Raw genomic sequence first — 22,676 nt, 5'->3', positions numbered from 1 at the left:
GACATATTGTCCCTTCTGCCATATTCCACTCCCCAAAGTAAGTCACATGGCCAAGTCCAGAGTCATTGGTACACAAAAGTGTACTCTGCCCACAGAGTACAGAAGGGGTGAGTATTTTGGGACAACAGTACAATCTACCAGTTACTGTCAAATTCCACTCTTGTACTGACCCTTGAAGAGCGATACTTGTCAAGATGCAGCTTTTATCAGCTGGGGTCTCTGAGGGACTCTCATGATCAGTGTTCCTGCTGGCCCAAACTGAACATGTGGAATGAGCAAAAAATACACTTTTGTTTTATTAAGTTACTGAGATCTGGGGATTATTTATTACTGCAGCATAACGTGGCCTATCCTGACACACTTTTTTTAAAAAAATTCATTTTGTTTTATTTTTTAACTCATTTTAAGACCAAGACATAGAGAAGGCTATAGATCTCATGGCTCATTAGTAGAGTAATGATCTAATGTGACTTTCATGGTAGAAAGTCACACATCTTCCTCCTCACGTATCTCTCCCAGTTTTCTGGATTAGAACTCAAAGAATCTGGATAGATAGTGTTGTTAAATTAAACCAGTTATGGTATTCTTTCCTGAATATACTGGTTTTGAATAGGTCAATTGCTTGTGCTTCAGGAAATGTTTGAATCAATGATAAGGGACAAAAAATAGGAACCTATCTTTGTCTTCATACTCAGCTCCAAATACTCTGATGGTATTTTACCTTCCATTCGTTTAGTTTTTGTATTTCCTTTCCCTTTCTTCTCCCCAGATTCCTTCTGGGTGAAAAGGACCATAGATCTTGATATGCATTACTCCATGAATTCTAAGGCAGTAATAAAGATAACTATGTCTAGCATAGTTTTGCCATATTCTCTTCTAAAAGTGTATGTACTGACTCCTTTCATCCTCACAATGACATAATGGCTCTAGTTATCTGTTTTGGAAGTGACTAATGTGGGGCACAGGGAGGTAAAGTATATTGCCTCAGTATACAAAGCTGAGATTTGAAACCAGTTTAGCTCCAAAACATCACACTTAACCACTCACTATGTGCACTGCTCCCCTAATTGTGACCCCTGACATTCACTGAGACTTAGATAGGAGGGCAATATGTCTGGAACGTCTGTCACTTCACTGATCACTGCAGTTGACTCAGCTGACTTGGTTAATCAGCAAATGTGGCCTTTGTCCCTCAAAGCTCCACATCCATCTCTCTAACCTTGGGTTTAAAAAATGTCCTTTGCAGACAGAGAGGAATCATTCTGCAGGCAACGATAGAGCATCTGTGGTTAAAATGGCCACAAATTCTTTCCTTCTTCTTCCATTGAGAGGGAATCTAATTCTCTTCCCCTTTAATCTTGGTTGGCCTTAGACTTAACTGACTATAGAATACAACATAAGAGATGTTCTGGGCCTGCCAGGGCTAATGAAAAAGAAAAGCCTCGGGGCTTCCCTGGTGGTGCAGTGGTTAAGAATCCGCCTGCCAATGCAGGGAACATAGGTTCAATCCTGGGAAGATCTCACATGCTGTGGAGCAACTAAGCCCATGTGCCACAACTACTGAGCCCATGTGCTACAACTACTGAAGCCCACATGCCTAGAGCCCGTGTTCCACAACAAGAGAAGCCACCACAATGAGAAGCCTGCACACCACAATGAAGAGTAGCCTGTGCTCACCGCAACTAGAGAAAGCCCGCACAGCAGCAACGAAGACCCAATGCAGCCAATAAATAAATTAATTAATAAAAAAAAAGTCTTGCAGCTTCATGAAAGACTCTTGGAGGCACTTGCTTTTGAAGCCGTCAGCTGCCAGATAAGAAACTCCCATGCTAGAGAAACCATGTGGAGAAGCCCTGAGACTACATGGAGAGAGGAAGGGGCCTAGTCGAGCCCACCAACTAGCAGTTCCCGTCAAGGTGTTCAGAATATGAGCACAGCAGTCTGAGACCTTTCAAATCAGTTCAGCCATCAGCTGGACATAATCAAGCAACTCCAGCTGTGTTTGTATGGAATAACTTTGCCCCGCTGGGTCATGCTGGAAGTACTGATCCCCCAAAACCATGAGTTCCAATAAAATGTTTTTTGTGTTGAGCCATAAGTTTTGGAGTAGTTCACTAAGTAGCAATAGATAGCTGAACCATATGTGGTACCTATAAGTGGGGTGTTGCTATAACCAAAACCTAATACAAGTGGCAGTGTCTTTGGGACCTAGAAGCAGCAGAAGCTGGAAAGACCTCTAGGAGAGGGTTAGTGAGAGCTGGAAGGACACTGAGGAGACTGCTGGAGCGAAGGACAGTGAAGGACAGTGAAGAAAATATTATTGGGGGCTGAAAAAAAATGACCTGTGTTATACACTGGCATAAATTTAGCAAAACCAATGCCTGTGGGAATGTAGGAAATAGAAAATGTACCTAATGAATGGGCAGATCTGGCAAAGGAAATTTTTAGGCAGAATTTCAAACATACTAACTGGTTGCTTTTAACCACATATGATAAGATACGGATGGAAAAAGATGGGCTAAGGAAAAAAGAACCATTCAGTTTTTAAGCAGAAGTTAGAGGAAATATAGTCAGGATTTGCTAGGTTCAAAAATTAAAGTTGCTTCTCTCATCTTCAGTTTCTCCAGATAGCAAAAGCTTTCAAAATAAGAAGTTGTCTCAGGGCAAAAAAATCAAATCCAAGATGTAACTGTTAGACACATGGTTAAGACCTTAGGAAAATTTAAGGCGGTGCCTCATATACCATTTCAGTTAAACAAAAAGGCCTGTACAAATCTTAAGGGTGTGCCTTTCCACTAGACAGAAGACCTTCTAAAATTTTAAGGGCCCATTATTTTACATCAGTCTCTCAGGCAGCCCAAGGTACAGAAGATCTTGTTTCAGAATAAAAAGTGGTGTGTCTTTTGTCTAGAAGAGTTGATTATAAATTAGTACAAAAGATGCCCTCAAAGTTTTTAAGCAAATTGTACCAGAAAGGACTGAAAGGGGTTAAGACAGTACGGCATGAAAAGATACCTTTGGATCTTCAACCAGCTACTGAGAGGAAGCAAGCTGAGAAGATTACCCAACTGCAAAAAAGGATCATTTCTTGTGAAAAAAAAGAGGAATAACTCAAAGAACAGAACCAAAAGTCCAGAGGACAGACCAAGAGCTCTTCTGTACCCAAAATCCTCCTCTTCACCTGAACTTGATTTAGATGGTGAGATTCTGGACTTCTGAACCAACACAGTAAAAGTTATGAAATTTTGGGGGGCTTTGGGAGGAAGTGAGCAATGCATGTAGTAATGTTCATGGCCAAAAGATGGAAGAATATGGAAGATTAAAGATGGTTGAAAATTCTTTGCTACCTCTCCCATTGAGAGATGGGGTCTAATTCTCCTCCCTTTGAATCTGGGCTGGTTTTAGTGATTTTCTTGACCCACAGAATGCAGTATAAGGTCATAAATTCTGAGGCTGGGTCACTTCCACCTAGGTCTCTTGATATACTGAGCTGCCATGAAAGAAGTCTGATTACCTTGCTGGAGAGACACTAAGGAAAGGCCCTGAGACCACTTGTGAAATATGCAATATTACCCAGCAGTCCACATGAAGGCAGCAGGCACCATTCGGATTCTATGCCTGATGTGAGTGAAGTTGTTTTGGGACTTCCAGTGACCTCACACTACCAAGTGACTCAGTGAATGCCACATGAAGCAGACAAATTGCTCAGCTGAGACCCGTCCAAATTCCTGACCCACAAAATCATGAGATGTAATAAAATGGTGTTGTTTTGAGCCACTGTTTTGAAGTACATCATTATGCAGAAACAGACAACTGGAGCAATACCTCAAAATGTACACAATAATTCTGATACATTATCTCATTCATTCATTCAAAGATACTTACTTAGGCCCATTATGTGTCAGGCACTATTTTACATACTAGGGACACAGCAGTTAAAGAAAAATAACCAGCAAAGACCCTGTTTTCATGGAGTTTATAGTCTACTGGGATAGATAGACAATAAACAAAGGAAAAACTACAATATGCCAGATGGTGATAAGCGCATTGAAGAGAAACTAAGCAGTGTTAAGAGCGCATCCCAGTAAGGTAACCCTCTTTTATAAGTGAGGAAATGGGGCCTTAGGGAGACTAAATGACAGGCCAGTAAGAGAAACAGGTTCCCAGGTATAATAAAACTGGAGCTTCGTGTGGTGAAAAACTATCCAATAGAGTTCATAAATTCACTTCTGTTATCTGTGTTATTAGTGCAGCAGAGGAATCTAACTGGCAGAACTGAGGCTTAGATGGATGTGCCTGGTTACCCAGCCCATGCAAGTCACCCGGAGAGAAACGGTTATAAGTAAATGAACTGAAAGGTCTGCCCTTCAGCAGCTGGAGTGGGGCAGGGGCTGGGGAGGTGTGTGACCCTGGGGACTGTACATCGTAAGCGGCAGCTTGCCTCGGAGCAACAGGGACCAGAATCAGGAGCAGTTTATGAGCGACTGGGAAACACCCCTTGCGATAAGCAGAAATACTTGTGATGCGGAAGGGGACTTTGTAAAATACTTCGTTTCCTAAATGTGGGAGTTCGAAGGTAGCTAATGCGCATGAGACTTCATGTGCTCCCACAAGCTGATAAAACTCAGGGACAATTTGGTTACCTTAGTTCACTCAACTCAACATTAGCTCAACGAATGCTCACAGAGCATGTGCCAGGCATGGTACTACCTGTTTAAAATCTACTGTGGAAAGGGAGTCAGGCATTCATCAAATCATAAGACAAACCAGATTGTGTAACTGCTACAATAAAGGTACAAAGAGGAACATAAAGGAGGGAATGATTAATTAAAGCTGATTAGAGAAGATTTCATAAAGAAGGTAGTATCTGAGTAGCGTCCTGAAGGATGCCAGTGATAAAAAAACTTTATCATATATTAGGAATGCAAGAGACGGTAGTTTTACTTAAAAATTTAAATTAAAATTAAAGTTAAAAAAAATTTTCACTAGTAGAAGGAGGAACGTTCCCTTCTGAGTGACCGCCTGGGGTCCCATTCACTTGGAAGAGCTGCGCAGCAGACCTGCTATCACCGGATAAGGGAGACTTGGGTTCAAATCAGCCCTTTCAATTTCCAGCTTTGTGATTTTGGCAAGTTACTTAAATTCTGCGTTTTAGTTTCCTCATTTGTAGAATAAGGTTAATGATAATGACTACTGGATAGGGTAGTTGTGAGAACAAAATGAAATAATACATGAAAAGTGTTTAATTCATTGCCCAGTGCATTTTAAGCATTCAATAAATCATAGCTATTCTTTTATTAATGTCTGCATACCAGGCAGGATTCCAACCTTGTATAGAGGTTGTGAATTTTAATTTCACTTCTGCTTTAAGCTGCTCTCTAGGGCTAGGGAAGTGACCCAGATTTTCCATTTCTCAGCTCTCTGGTGTATCATATGAGACCAAGGCTCTGGCCAGGAAGCTGAATAAGCTGGTTCTCTCACTTCCTGGATGGAGTTCTCAGGACAAAAAAGTGGATATTTCCTCCCTTTATCTCAAACCTCCTCCCCCTGTCTTGAGGAATGTGGGGGGGGGGGGTGTGTGTTTATTCACACTTCACTAGCTAGCCTTGTCTGTCAGCTGTAACAAAAATCTTAAGGAAAGAAACTATGACCAAGCCTTCAGACAGCTGGTGGTAATTTACTCATACAATGCCCCTCATCCTTTCAACACCCACTATTTATGTGTATCTGATGTTGGAGGAGGGGGAATCATGCAAGATGATTAACATGTGGTATGTAAATTTCTAGCAAAAAGGGGATAGAACAGTGAAGAAAGACTTGTATGAATTACCTGGATAATTCTCCTTGCTTTCAACATAAATATTGGGCCTTAAAAATTGAAGGGACTGATGTGAGGGTTAATAAATAAATTTCTGGAACCAGAAACAATACTGGAATAAATTAAACAAACAGCTTTCAAAGCAGTCATGACAATTGCACCATCACTAAAACCTGAGTCATTTTTCAGGACGGGACAAGCAGCTCCAGTCCAAGGCCAAGAAGCAAGTAGCAGGTAACCTAGGCCATTTAGAAAACCCATGGAGATTATAACTAAAAGCAGTGATGATCCTGGTTTAGAGCTCAGATTGGATTCTGAATTAGGAAATAGATTGCCAAGGGTAAGGCAGCCATACAGCTATGGTCCCTGTCTTTGCTTCTTATATCATGCCTTCTACTAGTTTGTCCCTCAGTTGATCAAGGCGGGTTTCTCTGGCTTTAAAATTCTAAGAATCCCTGGTGTTCTGTCTCCTTTATAGATTAGACTCCATATACATATATGTTATGTTTCATACATATGTATCAATATATATACATTTTCATATACATGTATACATACTAATCTACAATGTGAGTCAGTTTTTAAAACTTTCCATTTTGAGAAAAATTTTTTAAATTTTAAACATATGGAAAAGTTGCAAAAAATAGTACAACGAAGTTATATAAATCCTTCACTTCATTCACCAGTTATTAACATTTTGCCACATTTGTTTTCTCTCTCTCCCCCACACACAATCACTGATGAACCACATGAAAGATGAAGACACTTCACCCCTAAATATTTCAGTGTGTCTCTCCTAAGAAAAACTAAAATTATTAAATTACTGTGATTATGTAAAAGAATATACCGGCTCTCCCAGGTCAGCTTTTGCCACTACTAAACAGAATCTGATTGACATATTTGCATTGAGTTGCTTAATATCAGGAGCTCTCCCTGGTAGCTATTTGGCTTAAATCTGCACAACCAAGAGGACTCATCAAAATAATCACTCCCAGGACAAAGGAGAAACATACAACAGAGACAAATTCCCTCTTCTACACTTAGAACTACTGGAAGTCAATTTCTTGGCAGTTCAGAACAGCTGTTTGTCCTTTCTTCCAGCTGGCAAGGGTTCAGAACTATTGAGATACAGCCTCAGAAAGGCTCACACAATCAAGAAAAAATTTTAATGAGAAAAATCCCTCATTTGTCTATTCATTTTTGTTTTAATTTTCATCTTAGCATATAAGAAGCCAAATTACTGAGCTGTGGAGTTCAATATCAAACACCTGGCAATCCTAAAGAAAAACTGAGCATACCTCAATAGTCCTTTATCCTTTCGAGTTCAAGTGAGTAGAGCGGTTATAAGATTTAATCCCATTCTAGATCATATCAGTTCAGTAAAAGAACAAACACACCCAACATTAACCACTATGATTCTTTTCAACTAAAATCATCTTTAAATTAGACAAAAGTATTTCCCATTTTTAGGCTAGGTCTGTGATATATCAATAGGTACAGAAATACTAGCTGACTCTAAATCAAAGATTGTGATATAAAGAGAAGAATTTTTGCATCCTCTGTTGGCTTTGGTAAATTCTCAGGAGATAGATAGAAGGAGGGAAAAATCAAGGCCAGAAGTTTCCTGGTACTGATGGGCTGATTCAACTTGTTCAAGCTTTTGATTCAACTGTGAAGGTGTTCAGGGCTGAACCTAAGGTGAGGGGAGGGAGACACTCCCCTGTGGTACAAATTTTAAAAGATGTCAAAAGCTCAGTAATCAAGACAAATGCAATATTTAAATGCAATAATTTTTTAAATGCAATATTTTTAAAAACAAAATTATTGCAAAAAATCCACAGTGAACAAAGTGTCACTATCTTAAACAAAGACAGGATCTGCTCCTGCATTTGCATGATCCTGGGAGTGAGTGTCTTACTTGCTTCACTCTGGTTGGCACCCCGTTGTTCATCCCAGATGGTGCGACCAGAGCCAAACCAGTACTCTCTAGCGCTGTGTTCTGCTGACCTTGTTGGCAACAGCTCTCTGTGCGTAATGAACCGCCAGACATTGGGTGGTACCTTTAAGACACCACAGGGCAAAAGTGACTACATGAGCCAAGGCCAGCTCTTCCCACCTTCTTCCCAAATAGTTTCAAGGCTCAAGGGAGCATTTCTGGGTTTTACAGGGCATCAGGGAGATGGTAGAACAGATGAGAAGGGGAGATGGTGGAAGACGGAAAAAAGAACAGTTTACCTCATGAGCTGCTGCTAATGTAACTAGAATGGAATTTTGAAGTACCTATAGTTTTAAGAAAACCCTGAGCCCCTACTCTCAGTTTGAGGTACCTGCCCACTCAACTCAAAAACCAAATCTGCCTCACCTTTAGTCTTTCTGCCACACGAACTGCAATTGGCTCTGGAAATCAAAGTAGCCATGCTACATCCTCCCTAAAGGCTGCAATGAATTCCAGCTGCTTAGGAAACTCCATCAAACAGGAGCCTCTCCTTTGGCAAGAGCTGCTCACCCATGAGTACCAGACCTGATCATGTGACAGTGCAAACCACCTACAGGTGCCCCCTGCTGGCAGAACCTATCTTACAGAGTCAGCCTTGCAGTGTATCTTGTTTGGCCATTAGCTGGGACATAAAAGGTCTGGGGTAATCACAGCCACCAACACTCCCCCCATGTATGATCTTACACTTGACGTCCTTCAACATTTATGGTCCCGCCAGGCCTTCTGCAGGCACCAGGCATTTGCATGTTCCTTCATATGGCCTGCCAGGTTCCTCGTAGTGGGGCACAGAGGACTTCCTTCTGCCTCTCTACCTGCATTGGCCTTACAAGGACAGCCTGTCTTGCTAGTCTTGGGTCCCTTGTGCAAATTTTTTTTAAAACCTACTCTTTGGGCAGAATGTTGGAGTCATGGCTCTGAACCTTAGCCTAGAGAGCTGAACCATTTGCTAGGTGCTTGACAGTCCCTTCACCGAGGGGCAGACTCTGCTTCCAGTTTTCTTTCATGGAAGGCAGGGCCCTGACTTTTTAGCTCAGTTTCCAATAGCTTTATGTTTAGGGATTGGGCCCTACTTCTGGTGGTCCTTGACATCCACAGAGCGAGTAGGGAACTGTCCTGAAAGGATGAGGTAAAGGGAAGGGAAGTCTTGAAGTCCAGCTGAGGAGGGAGGTGAGATACATGAAAGTCTTTTAAGGTTTCACTGAAGCAAGGAAAAGAAAAAACAGCTGTAGCCACTGCAGAGCTGAAGTTGAAGGCTGAGAAAAACTAGCCCCTGTGTCAAACTAGAAGAATAAAGAGGGCATGAAATTTAGAGATACATCAAAATTTGGCATTGCTGTTGAGCCAAAATCTGCCATTTGGCTTTGGCTTTGGCAAACCCAATAAGTAAATGCTGACTTCATGTTGTTTCTTACATCTCCAAACACGTGCTCATGTGGGTTCCCATAATAGCTAATCAGTATAACATGCCGGTAGTACAAATAAAGCATGCCATTTTTGTTTATATCTGAACATTCACTCTCAAATAAAAGTAAGTATTCGAGATGTTATTTGGAGTGAAAATCTCCTTATATGATTTACATGTTGAAATTCTAATAATTCTTCAAATATAAAGTTTAATTATTACTTTAAGAGTGAAATGATGCAACAATGAAAAATGATTGTGAAAGCTAATAATTTAAAAATCAATAGTTATTATTTTATTAATGTCATTAATATTACTATTAATAGTTACTTTAACGGCATATATTCCCCCAGTTTCTGGCTCTCCCAAACCCTGACCAGTCTGAAAGCAGCTTTGCTAATTTATATTAGAAACTAAACTACATGTACTAGGTGGTCTCCCAATAGGTTATCTAAGGCAGAGCTCCCCAACCAGTGCCCTATTTTGCTGCAAACAGGTTACACTGTCTATCCAGAAATCAATCTCCTCAACCCTGAGGCATCCAAGAAGATAGCCAGAGCCAGTCACTGCCAGCAGTATCTTCCAGGGATACTCGGAGAGCTGACTGAGCAAGCAGAGTCTGAAGTTTTTATTATTCTGAAGATACGGTTGAAAATCTTTAACATGACATACATAGCTTGGCATAGTCTTTAGCCTCAGCTCTGATTACACTCCTCCTTGATTTTTTTGTGCTTGGTTTGTAATAGTCTCATTCCAGAAGGGAGGAAGGGAAGGAATAAATACCGTTGTTCCTCTAATTTCCAGGAGTTGGGGTAACAGATGCAGGCTGTGGTAGTCAGTCTCTAAGAGGGCCCCCAATAATCCTTGATAATCACACTCTTGGTATTGGGAAGAGATTTATTATAAGTGATTAGCTCATGCTATTATGGAGGCTAAGACATTCTACAACCTGCCACTTGGAAGCTGGAAACCCAGGAAATCCAATGTGTTGTTCTGAGATCTAGAGGATCCATGGTATAAGTCCTAGACCGAGGTCAAAAGATTAATATCCCAGCTCAGCAGTCAGGCAGAGAGAGAGAACAAATTCCCCCTTCCTCCATTTTTGTTCCATTTAGGTCCTCAGTGGATTGGATGGCGCCTACCCACACCGGGGAGGGCAATCTGCTTTACTCAGCCTACTGACTTCAAATGCAAATTACATCTGGAAACACCCTCACAGACTCACTCAGAAATAATATTTAGCCAAACATCTGGGCACCTTATGATCCAGTGAAGTGGACGTAAAATTAACCATCACAGCCCCTAAGTTTGGCGGTAATTTTCTATGCAGCAATAGATAACTGATAACACAGATTCCTGAATCTTCCCTCAATCTAAGGCCATGCTGCAGCGTTAGAGATCCAGCCCTCCCATTCACAAAGAAGCCATTCTCTATAGTGAAGAAGGACTAAGAATTCAGAGCTCTTATTTAAGGCTGCACAACTGGAAAGTAGATTTATGGTGCAAATGAAGGGAATGATAAGCAGTATTTTTGCAGGACTACTCTATAGAATATACAGTCTAAGCATTCTCTTTCCAGATGTGCTTTTAGTTACTACCAAGAACATTTTTTTCTTTTAGAAGATATGTGAAATTCATGAAATGCCTTCTTATTGAAACAACAATAAATCTGTACATTTTAGTTTCACTGTTTAGTTGGAGATTTCAAAGTCAAGATTTATATAGCAATGAGGCAAAAAGATGCTATAGATTGGAATATTATGGAGACTAAAAGGATGCCAAAGTATGGTATTGTTTCTGTTTGTACACTAAGATCACTCGTTCAAGTTAACAGTTCTGTTACTGGTTCCACTTTCTTTGAGCGAGTGTTGTATGGTTAAATATGAGTGTGCGTGAGCACACACAGTGGACAAAAGCCCCCCATTATGTGAACGCATGTGCCCACTGTTCTGGGCAATAAGCCCAGTTTGCTTTAAGTCTTTGTTATTTGCAGTGTCCCAGATTCTCTTTTGAAATGTGCAATTCACCCAATTTTATTAACCTGAATATGGAGCTATCTGATGCTTTTTTGACAGATTCTTGCTCATGTCTAGGTACACTTCCTTTTGCTTTAAACAGGTCACTCATTTCTCTATGTTGGCCTTCAGGCATTTTACCATATGAATTGAAAGCAAATCCTCACCAGGTCAGATTTTAGTAATGCAGTTTATTACTTTAAAACAGATGACATTTCACACTTGTTATGATAATTTGGAGACCAAACCATTTTTGTCTAAGCTCGATCAAAGGCTTTTTGTTCCTCTTGTTTGTTTTGATTTGTTCTTTAAGGAAAATAACAGATTTAGGGTCACTAAAGGAAAAAGAACTTAAAGCAGACAATATGAACAAAAATAATGACTCTAATGCACATGAAACAAAGATTTAGCACCTGCCAAATTGAGCACCGCCTCTACCACTTCATAAATGTGTGATCTTGTCAAATCATTTAACCTTTCTAAAAGAGCAGGGATAATAATAGCATCTATCTCACAGAACTGTAGTGAGGATTAAATGAACTTATGCTTATACATTGCTTAAGATGTGTATAATGCTGGCATGTAGCCAGTACTCAATAAATATTATTAATAGTGTAAGTTATACATGTAATAATAATAACAATGATAATGTTGCTGCCATAGATGTCAGTGATCAAAAATCTAAATCACAGAACTCTGTTTGGAACTCCCATGAGATCTAGTACAAATCGCCTATACTTACAAGGCTGCTCTGGCAAACAAGACTGAGAGAACAAGTAACTTGAAGAAGAGGTTGCAGTGTCCTGAGGCAAACCTCTCCTTGCCTGCTACACATTCCCACCCTGAACACTAACACCACGTGGTCAACATACGCAACCCTCTGTGAAGGTATTTTTTATATTATCCAGGGTCTTCTCCACAGATGTGACCGCCATCCTTTTGTCGCCTCACCTAACTACCACCACCCCCATACTGAGTGGGGATAATATTTCAACTAGGGTTGAGCAAAAACCTCAACCAGAGGTTTCAAATACGGCTTAGTATACAACTCCAAAAATGGAGTTTTCTTTCTCTGTCTCTCAATTATTTTCTGTGTTGGTTTTATTTTCAGTGTCTGCAAGGTAGCAAGTTATCTGCCAGCAGGTCCAGGCCTACATTCTCCTTCTTCACCATTCCTACTACCACTGCCTAAGTTCAGGCCCTGATAAACTCAGACCCCAAATCACTCATAACAGCTTCTTAGTTATCCCTCAACCCACTTTACCCCATCTCCCACACAGTTATCACACTTATGGTCCTAAAACAAAGATCTAAGTACATCAGTACCCTGCTTTAAAACCTTCTATAGCTCCACACAGCTTATCAAAAACATAAACAAAAACAGAAACCCAATCACCTTTGTGTCTTGGTTGGAGTGATAGAAGACAAAAGTCTCTCAGAATTGTTTATGAATGCAACAGTTCTTTAATTCACTGGTTCTCTAAACTTGCTGTACATGAGTGCTTTTGTACATGAGGTTAGGGCCTCAAGCTGAAAGAGTCTGGTTTAATTGGTCTAGAGTGGAGCCTGTACATAAGTTTTTTTAAATCACCCTAAGTAATTCAAGTATGTAGCCAGGGTTGAAAAATACAATTTAAAAGATAATTAGGAAGACACTTTTATTTCCAAACAGCATGAAGTAACAGGGTCCATATTTGTTACCACTCACCTCTGATAGGAATAATTAAAAACCTGGACAAAATATACAAAAGATATTAGGCAATACAGATAATGATGCCAGAGAAAAGAGAAACAAACAAAATGAGCCACACAACTGCCCTAGTTTACTTTTGGAGAGAGTTTATAGTTGGAAGTAGTAAGAGATGGAACCAAGGCAGATCCTAGTTATCTCCCTAAGTTGAGATAAAGCTAGGAATTTGGGAAGGCCAAGGTAGTAAGATCTCATAGAGCAGAGTACCAGAAAAGAGAAAATTCCAGAGATCTGCCAAGCAGCCCCCTTGAGTATTCAGCTGTGTACTGATCAGCATGTTTGTATGAGGAAACTAAGGCTGGGGTAAGAATCACATAAGAGAATCAGAGGGACAATGTTCTTGGCTTATACAGGATAAGAACAGTTTGTTTCTCCAGCAACAGAAGTAGAAAATTTTTCATAATTCATGGGATATTGGGTAGAGTATACAAACAAGTATTAGCCCAGTATAGAAAGTTATGAAATGTTTCTTTGGTTTCACCTAACAAACCTTAAAAACAAGACCCCAAAGGGTCAAACTATTTCTAAGCAACTTAACTATGTCCCAGAATAAAGCTCAAGAATATTTACAGAAATACAAAATTATCTGGCATCCAACAATAAAGTGCTCAATATGCAGCATCTGATCAAGTATTACCAGGTATGCAAAGAAGCACTACTCAAAATGAAAGTGTTTGAAGGAAAATACTACTCAAAATGAAGAGAAAAATCAATCACATCAATGACTAGAAACATACTAGGAACTGACATGGATGTTAGAATTAAAACAATTTTTATAACATTCCATATATTCAAGAAGGTAGACTAAAGATTGACCAAGTTAAGTAAAATATATGGAAGTTATTTTTTTTAAAGACACAAATCAGCCTTCTAAAGATGCAAAAGATAGTATCTGAGATGAAAAATACACTGCATGGGATTAAGAGCATATTAGACATTGCAGAAGAAAAGATTAGTGAACTTGAAGACATATAAATAAAAATAATCCAAAATAAAACAAAGAGAAAAAAGACTTTAAAAAAAGAACAAAGCATCAGTGATCTGTGAGAAAATTTCTAGTGACCTTATGTATGTATAACTAGAGTCTCCAAAGGAAGAAAGTTAGAAGGGGTAACAAAAAAACTTCGAAGAAATAATGGCTGAAAATTGTCCAACTTTAATGAAAACTATAAGCTCCACAAAGCCAAAGCACAAGAAATGCAAACAACTACACCAAGGTGCACTGTAATCAAATTTTTTAACATCAGTGATAAAGGGAAAAATTTTAAAGCATTCAGGAGGAAAAAAAAAACTTCCATTTTGTACAGATGAACAAGGACAAGAATGAGAGCAGAATTCTCATCAGAAAAATTACAAGCTAAAAGATAGCATAACAACATCTTTAAAGGACTGAAAAACAAAAAACCAGTTACCTAGAATCCTATAACCAGCAGAGTAGACTTCTTGTATGTGCAACCTGTATAGTCACACAGGGTACTATGCTCAGAAAGACTGTGTTTGGTTTAATATTCTGCTGGTTTTTGGTTTTGTTTTTTTCCAGATCTTAGCTCCCAGACCAGGGTTTGAACCTGGGCCCTGGCAGTAAAAGTGCCAACCCCTAAGCACTGGACCACCAGGAAATTCCCCTAATATTCTGATGTTGATGGCTTGAAATTCTTAATAATTCTGAACAGAGGGCTATACATTTTGATACTGCATTGGGCCCCACAAATTATGTAGTTAGTCCTAATAACCAGCAAAAACATCTTTTAAACCTGAAGCTGGAAAAAAGACTTTCTCAGACACACAAAATCTGAAAGAATTCCCCAACAGTTTATCTACACAATAAGAATAAGAAATGTTAAAGAAGTTCTTTCAAGCAGAAGGGGAATGATACCAGATCGAAATCTAGATCTAAGCAAACTAATGAAGAAAACTGGAAATAGTAAATATGTGAGTAAATGTTAGACTTTAAAAAATATTATTAGGAAAATGAAAATCAAAACCACAATGAGATTCCACTTCACACCCATTGAGATGACTATTATTAAAAAAACAGAAAAAACAGAAAATAACAAGTGTCGGGGAGGATGTGAAGAAGTCAGAACCCTTGTGCACTACTGATAATATAAAATGGTGCAGTCACTGTAGGAAATAGTACAGGGGTTCCACACAGAATTACCACATAATTCAGCAATTCCACTTCTGGGTAAATACTCAAAAGAATTGAAAGCAGGGACTCAGACAGGTACTTGTACACCAATGTTCAGAGCTGATTCACAATAGTCAAAAGGTGGAAACAACCCAAATGTCCATCAGTGAATGAATAGATAAACAGAATGTGACATATACATATAATGTATATTATTCAGCCTTTAAAAAGAACAGGATTCTGACTCATGCTACAACATGGATGAACCTTGAAGATATTATGCTAATAATTTTCCTTTGAATTCTATCAAACATTTAAGGAAGAAATAATGCCAGTTCTACACAAACTGTCCCCCAAAGATTGAAGAAGAGGGAATACTTCCCAACTTATTTTATGAGGAAACATTATCCTTATACGAAATCCAGACAAAGACATTACAAGTGAAGAATACAAACCATTTCCCTCCTGAACATAGACACAAAAAATCTTCACAAAATTTTAGCAGCTCTAAGTCAACAGTATAGAAAGGATAGTATATCATGACTAACTGGGATTTACTCTAGGAACTCAACATTGATTTTAACATTCTTAAGTCAATCAGTGTAATTTACCATATTAATAGAATAAAAAAGAAAAATGACATAGGCATCTCATCAAATGTAAAATCAAACATCCAATCCTAATGAAAACACAGAAAATTATGAATAGAAGAGAACTTCCTCAATCTGATGAAAAGTATCTCTGAAAAACCTACAGGTATAAACTTAATGGTAAAAGAATAAATGCCTTCCTCTTAAGATCAGAAACAAGGCAAAGTATGTTTGCTTTCACTATTTCAATTCAACTTTGTACTAGAGGTGTTAGCTAGTGCAATAAGGCTAAATAAATAAATAAATAAATAGAGATTGGAAAGAAAGAAGTAAAACTGTCTCTCCTTCTGTCTCTTCCTCCCTCCCTCCCTTTTCCTCTCTTGTGTGGATGACATAAATATTATGCAGAAAATTCTATGGAATCTACAAAAAATCTACTGGAACTAAATAGTGAATTCAGCAAAACTACAGGATATAAAATCATACAAAAATCAGTATAAACTAGCAATGAACAATCAGAAATCGAAATTTTAAAGACATTATCATTTATAATAAATTAAATATGTGAAGAATTTAAGGATGTCTCATAAGATGTGTAAATTCTGTATACTAAAAACCATAAAACAGTGCTAAGAAAAAAGAACTAAATGAGGTTTTCTGAACCTCACTCACTATTGATGTTTTGGGCCAGATGGTTCTTCAATGTTAGAACTGTTCCATGTATTGCAGACTGTTAAACAGTATTCCTGACTTCTATTTACTAAATGCCAGTATCACCCTTGCTGTGAGTTAGGATAATCAAAAATGTGTCCAGGTACTGACAAATGTCCTTTATGAGGCATAACTGTCCCCAGTTGAGAACCACTGACCTAAATAAGTGAAGAGATACACCACGTTTATGGATCAGAAGACTCAGTATTGTTAAAATACCGATTCTCTCCAAATTAATATATAGGTTTCAATACAATCCCATTCAAATTCCCAGCAGGCTTTTTGTCTGTGTTGACAAGTGGATTCTAAAATGTATATGGAAATGTAAAGAACCTAGAGTAGCCCAAACAATTTTGAATAAGAAGAATGAAACTGAAGGATTTGCACCACATTATTTCAAGAATTAAAAAGCTCTAGTAATCAAGATAGTATGGTATTAGTCTAAAGACAGACGAATAGATCAATGGAACAGAACAGAAAATTCAGATATAGACTCACATATGCATGGTCAATTGACTTTGATAAAAGTGCTAAGGCAATTAAATGGAGAAAGGATAGACTTCTCAACAAACAGTGTTGGAACAACACGATATGCAAAAAAATGAGCTTTGATCAATACCTTGTACTGGATACAAAAGTTAACTCAAAATTGATCATAGACCCAAAATGTAAAACATGAAACTATAAAGCTTCTAGAAGAAAACATAGGAAAATATTTTTGTGACCTTGGGTTAAGTAATGGTTTCTTAGATATAACATTAAAAGCAAAATCCTTAAAAGAAAAATTTGATAGTTTGGACTTACTTTAGCAAAATTTCTGGCCTTCAAAAACACTGTAAATAAAATGAAAAGACAAACTATAGATTGGGAGAAACATATATAAATACATATATATGTATTTACAAACTACAAATTAATAAAGTACATATATAATAAAAGTACATATATAATAAAGTACATATATAATAAAAACTTGTAGTTAGAATAAAAAACTCTTAAATTTAACAATAAAAAAGCAAAGAACTCCATAAAAAATGGGCAAAAAATTTCAACAAACACGTCACCAAAAATATACAGATGGTAATAAAGCACATGAAAAGTTGTTCAATATCAGTAGTTAATAGGAACTGCAAATCAAAATCATGATCAGATACCATTTCACACTCACTAAAATGGCTATAATAAAAAAAGACAAGACAGTAACAAATGTTGGCAAGGATATGGAGAAATAGGGACCTTCACACATCTCTACTGGGAATGTAAAAGTAAAATCCCATTGACAAAGAGTTTGGCAATTTCCTAAAAAGTTAAACATATGCCTACTGTTCTACTAGAAATTCCCCCAAGAGAAATGAAAGCATATGTACATACAAAGACTTATACAACAATGTTCATCGCAGCTTTATTTGTAATAGCCATGAACCTGGAAACAACCCAACAGCTGGTGAACTAATATACTTGTGGTATAGCCATACAATGGAATACTACTCAGTAATGAAAGAAAATGAACTATTGATACCCATAACAGTATGGATAAATCTTAAGAAAACTAGTGAGAGAAGTTTCACACTTTCTGAGTGAAAGAAGCCAGGCAAAAAGAGTTCATGCTGTATAATCCCATTTATATAAAATTCTAGAAAGTGCAAACTGTCATATAGTGACAAAAGGACCAGTTGTTGCCTGTGTGTTAGTGAGGCAAGAAGAGACAGAGGAAGGGATTATAAAAGGGCAGAAGGAAACTTTTTAGGATGATGGGCATGTGATGATTTTACAGATATATACACATATGGACACTTTCCAAATTGTACATTTTAAATTTGCCCAGTTTATTGTATGCCAATTATATCTCAATAAAGCAGTAAAAAAAAGAAAAACCCAAAAAACAAAAAGAGAGATGGTTAAAGAGACACAGCGGTTGAAATGTGCTGATCCTTCTCTGACACCGTTCCTCCCCACCAACCACAACCTCCGGCAGCTGCCTGCTGGTTCTAGGCTATCCACCTGTGCAATCTGCAATGTGCATGTGCAGTCTGCTAGGCTTCAAAGGTGCCCATTGAGGCACATTCCCATAATCTGGCAACTCATTTAATTCCTCTTTTTAAATAGTTGTATACTTGAAAGAGGAACACCTTTGAATTAAATCCTCATAGAAAAGTTCTATCACAGCATGGGTGTCACTTCAATAAGCCATTTCCCCAGGGCCATACATTTGCGTATATCCCTCTGCTACAAAATTTACTTCCCACCCAACCCTGGCTCTGTTATCTTGTTGGGCTAGAAAAAGTTCATCTCCTGTGTGTGTGTGTGAAGCCCTCTCTGATCCTCTGCCTCTTAGTGCCATATCCAGTTGCCATTAACCACATGGCTCATATTACAGCATGTAGGGACTATAACAATGTCCCCCAACCCTACTTCCCTACCCCCATCATGAATTTTACCTAAGGAAAGTAAGCTTGCCATTTGGAATTTAAACTTTACAATGAAACAAACTGGTTCAGAGAAGAAATGTGTAGACACTTGAAACAGACATAAAGATTCCCAAGCAAAATAGACTACTACCTGAAAATATTAGCATATCAGAGAAAAAAGGAAGGCGTGCCTGAGGAGAGAGGTTGATCATTAATGACCCTCGCCATCCAGGGCAGAAAGAACCCATTTGTATCCTTTGATACTCCCATTTGAAGCTATTACTTCTTTTCAAATCTAGAATTTACTGACTAATTCTCCTTATTCTATATTCACGTTTCATAAACAATCTTTTGATTATAATTTGGCTTCCAAATGTGGCAAGTATGCCAAGACACCTTACTGAAATAAAAAAAAAAAAGAGGGTCTAGTTCCCTAAGATGACTCCTCATGGTAAATTAGTAACTTGCATTCTGGGTTTATATAGTAGCCTTGTATTTATTTATTTTTTAATTTCCACAATCCATCTTACTGTTATAGCACTTATTCCATACTGTAGTTAGGTGAGCAGAGTTTAGAACTACAGATTCTCAACTACCTGAGGGTACTTTTGCACCCAGTTTTATACTGGCCTCCACCATCATTGCTTGATTAAAATAAACAAACAAAAACACACTGAATTAAAATAAGCTGCTTTCTTTCATTTTTAGTTAACTGGGAGTTAGAAAACTGGATACCAGAGACACTCCTCCCCAAGTGCATGCCTCTAATATTCATAAACTTCTAATAACTATAGCTAAGACAGGTATGTTTTTAAAAGTATGTTGCACATTCCTAACTAACTGATTTTTTTTTAATAAATTTATTTATTTATTTTATTGGCTGTGTTGGGTCTTTTTTGCTGTGCGTGGGCCTTCTTTTAGTTGCGGTGAGTGGGGGCTACTCTTCGTTGTGGTGCGCGGACTCCTCATTGCTGTGGCTTCTCTTGTTGCAGAGCATGGGCTCTAGGCGCATGGGCTTCAGCAGTTGCAGCACATGGGCTCAATAGTTGTGGCTCACGGGCTCTAAAGCGCAGGCTCAATAGTTGTGGCACACGGGCTTAGTTGCTCCGCGGCATATGGGATCTTCCTGGAGCAGGGATCGAACTCGTGTCCCCTGCATTGGCAGGCAGACGCTTAACCACTGCGCCACCTAGGAAGCCCAGAACTGATTTTTAAATGAGGGTCAGGGTAGCACCAAGCTCAGTGAAGTTTCTGACACTGCTTCATTTGAGTATTCCTGAAATGTTTAAAAACATTCAAGGCTTGTCACCACATCAACGAATGTAGAGATCCGTCAGATAAATAACTATTAAGGAAGTAATGAAAGCATATGCCTTCCATTTTAACAATTAAACCACAATATAGAGAACTAATTCTAACCCTACAAACTTTCTGTTACCAGAGATAGTAAGAAAAATCACATTTAGGATAAGAAGTCATGACCCATTTAAAATTTTGCAATGGTAATGCTTCTTTTGATGAAAAGAGTTCACCCCAGCATGTATAAAGTAAAGAAGACTTTAAATTATAAATATATATACAGATTAATTTTTTGTTTCAGGTTTTTTAAAAGATTCCAAAGTAATCTGTAAAAAATATTCAACACACCATAGAGACACGTTTAAAAAGAGTAATTATGTTTGGGCTAAAATTCAGCTTTATAAAAAAATCAAATAATGAATACTTATTGCTTCATTCCTTCTTAAAAGCAATAATTTATCATGGGTTTCTGCCTAGAAATGGGATTCCTTTAAGTACTGTTAACTGAATAGTCTCAGTTTTCTCAAATAAACAGTGGACAGTGTGATGAATAAACACAATTGTGTCTGTGAAAAAATTGTTTCCTCATTCACAAATAAACCACTGTCCCGAACACATACAGATCCCATTAATATTTAGTTCTGTAATTAATACTCAAAAGCCCCCAATCCTGATTTTATGCATAGGAAACAGGCCTAGAGAAATGACGAAACTTTTTTCAGATCCCAATTAGTTAATGGCAGCTTAGATCCTGAAACCACTATTGCCTTGTAGTTTGATTTATGAGTGCCAGCTTCCCATAAAAGAATAAGCTAAAGATGCTCTGACAAGGAAATGTTTATTTCAAAAAGTCAGGAGCACAATCTGTCTCCTCCAAAAAAATTGTGTGTATGGCAGGCTTTCATCCTGCTGCTGCACCGTGAAGAAAATTTGGGCCTAATCTGTCTGGTCTTCCAAGCCAGAGCAACGAGAGTGGCTGGGTTTAGGTGGGGCTCTTCCTGCTCAGCATCACCCAGCCAGCAGGCAAGGCTCCAGCTCTGCAGGCGAAGAGAGGTAGCCTAGGAAGAAAGAACCATCACCAATCCCCACCCTGCTGTCTGTATCTAAGATTGAGGGGATGGGGGAGAATAAGATAAGGCAGTGGGTACTCTTTCAACTGTACACCCACACGCATTTCCTGGTCCTTTAACTGCTTTTACCATTCAGGGCTTCCAACCTGGCATGGCCTTCTGAATCATGTGTTCATCTCTCCTTTGACTCGACCCAACCGGCATGGCCTTCACTCTCATCTCCACCAACAAAGCCGTTGACTACGCGTTAAGCAAAGACCTCGGGGTAGAGACTGGGTTTCCTAAGCTTTAGTCTGATACAGTCCAGAGCCACACCTGTATTTCTAGGCAACTCCCTACTGTCTCTCCCCAACCCGTCCCCGTCACCAGCCCCATCACCACCCTGTCCCCAGCCGTGCCCTCCAACCTTCTCCAAGCTAATGTCACTCTGTGTCAACCTCTCCCAAGCGCCCGGGTCTCCAGCCCCTGGGTCCCAGCCCGGAACGCGGTTCCCCTAACCAGCGCAGCGGGCGCCGCCACTCCCGGGTGCAGTCTGCAGCCTCCGGGGCTCCCGCGGTGCTCTCACCTCATCCAGGGTGCGGCTGCCGCGGCTGCCTCTTCCTCCTCGGCCGCGGCCGCCCAGCTCCCGGCCGGCTCGGGATGCCGCCGCTCCCGGCCGGGAGACTGCCGCGAGGACTGCGGGGTTCGCGCCGCGTCCTTGGACCAGTAGGGCGCGTGGTGCGCCCGGCGGGACGCGCGGCAGCAGCAGCCGCAGTCGCAGCGGCGGCGGCAGCAGGACCCGCTGTCAGTCCTCTTCATGAATTGCAAGGGCCTGGCCAGCCCAATCCTAGTTACGTTCGCTGCTTGGGTTTCCTAAGGTCTTGCGGCACTGCCAGGGAGCATCCTCGGGGCGTGGACGACCATCCGCTCCAGTAGCCACGGTCGTGGTGGAGGCCTGGGAAGACCAGGCCTCCTCCGCGGCTGCCTCCGCCACCTGCTCCGCCCCGATTGCTTCGGTCCCTCTCCCACAAACACCCGCCGCTGCCTCTTCACCCTCTGGCATCTCCCTCTTCTCTTTCCACCCACTACCTCAACCTGGAGAGCTTTTCATTCCCAGACCGCCTTTCTTTTTTTCTTCCTATCTGCTCCGTTGTCACCGTCCTCAGTTTCTACCCTCAAGAAGTTTCTCTTTTTCTCACTGCCTGTCTCCATATTTTCCCGATATTTGTCCTCCACTCTCCAAATCAGTCGTCCTCTTATATTTTATATTTTTCTCTCCTCAGAATCATTACTTTTCTAGGTTATCTAGCCTCCTTTCCCTCTCTTTCCCTCTTTCCCCTCTTTTAAAATCTTCTTTACCTTTTGATTTTACCTTTAGTTACTGTAAAAACCTTTCTCCTAAACCTCAATTTTTCTTTCAGTTGAGACTTTGTGATTGTCATTTTTCGTGAAGAACTCATGGTACAGTATATATAGCTTGGTATCTGCCATCAAGGCAAAGGGATGT

General features: G+C 39.5%; 1 protein-coding gene across 1 annotated transcript in view; it reads right to left on the bottom strand.

The window, feature by feature from the left end:
* The window catches only part of PDE4DIP (phosphodiesterase 4D interacting protein), a 203,585-nt gene extending 181,437 nt beyond the window's left edge, over positions 1–22,148 (bottom strand). Inside the window, exon 1 of the mRNA XM_057720836.1 lies at positions 21,756–22,148. Within this exon, the coding sequence (XP_057576819.1) occupies positions 21,756–21,988 (233 nt within the window). The 5' untranslated portion in view covers positions 21,989–22,148. The remainder of the gene's footprint in view (positions 1–21,755) is intronic.
* Positions 22,149–22,676: the final 528 nt, after the last annotated feature.

Source organism: Hippopotamus amphibius, chromosome 1, assembly GCF_030028045.1.
Source record: "Hippopotamus amphibius kiboko isolate mHipAmp2 chromosome 1, mHipAmp2.hap2, whole genome shotgun sequence".
Taxonomy (NCBI): Eukaryota; Metazoa; Chordata; class Mammalia; order Artiodactyla; family Hippopotamidae; genus Hippopotamus; species Hippopotamus amphibius.
Note: the sequence above shows the minus strand (reverse complement) of the source record. Positions and strands in the feature narration are given on the sequence as shown.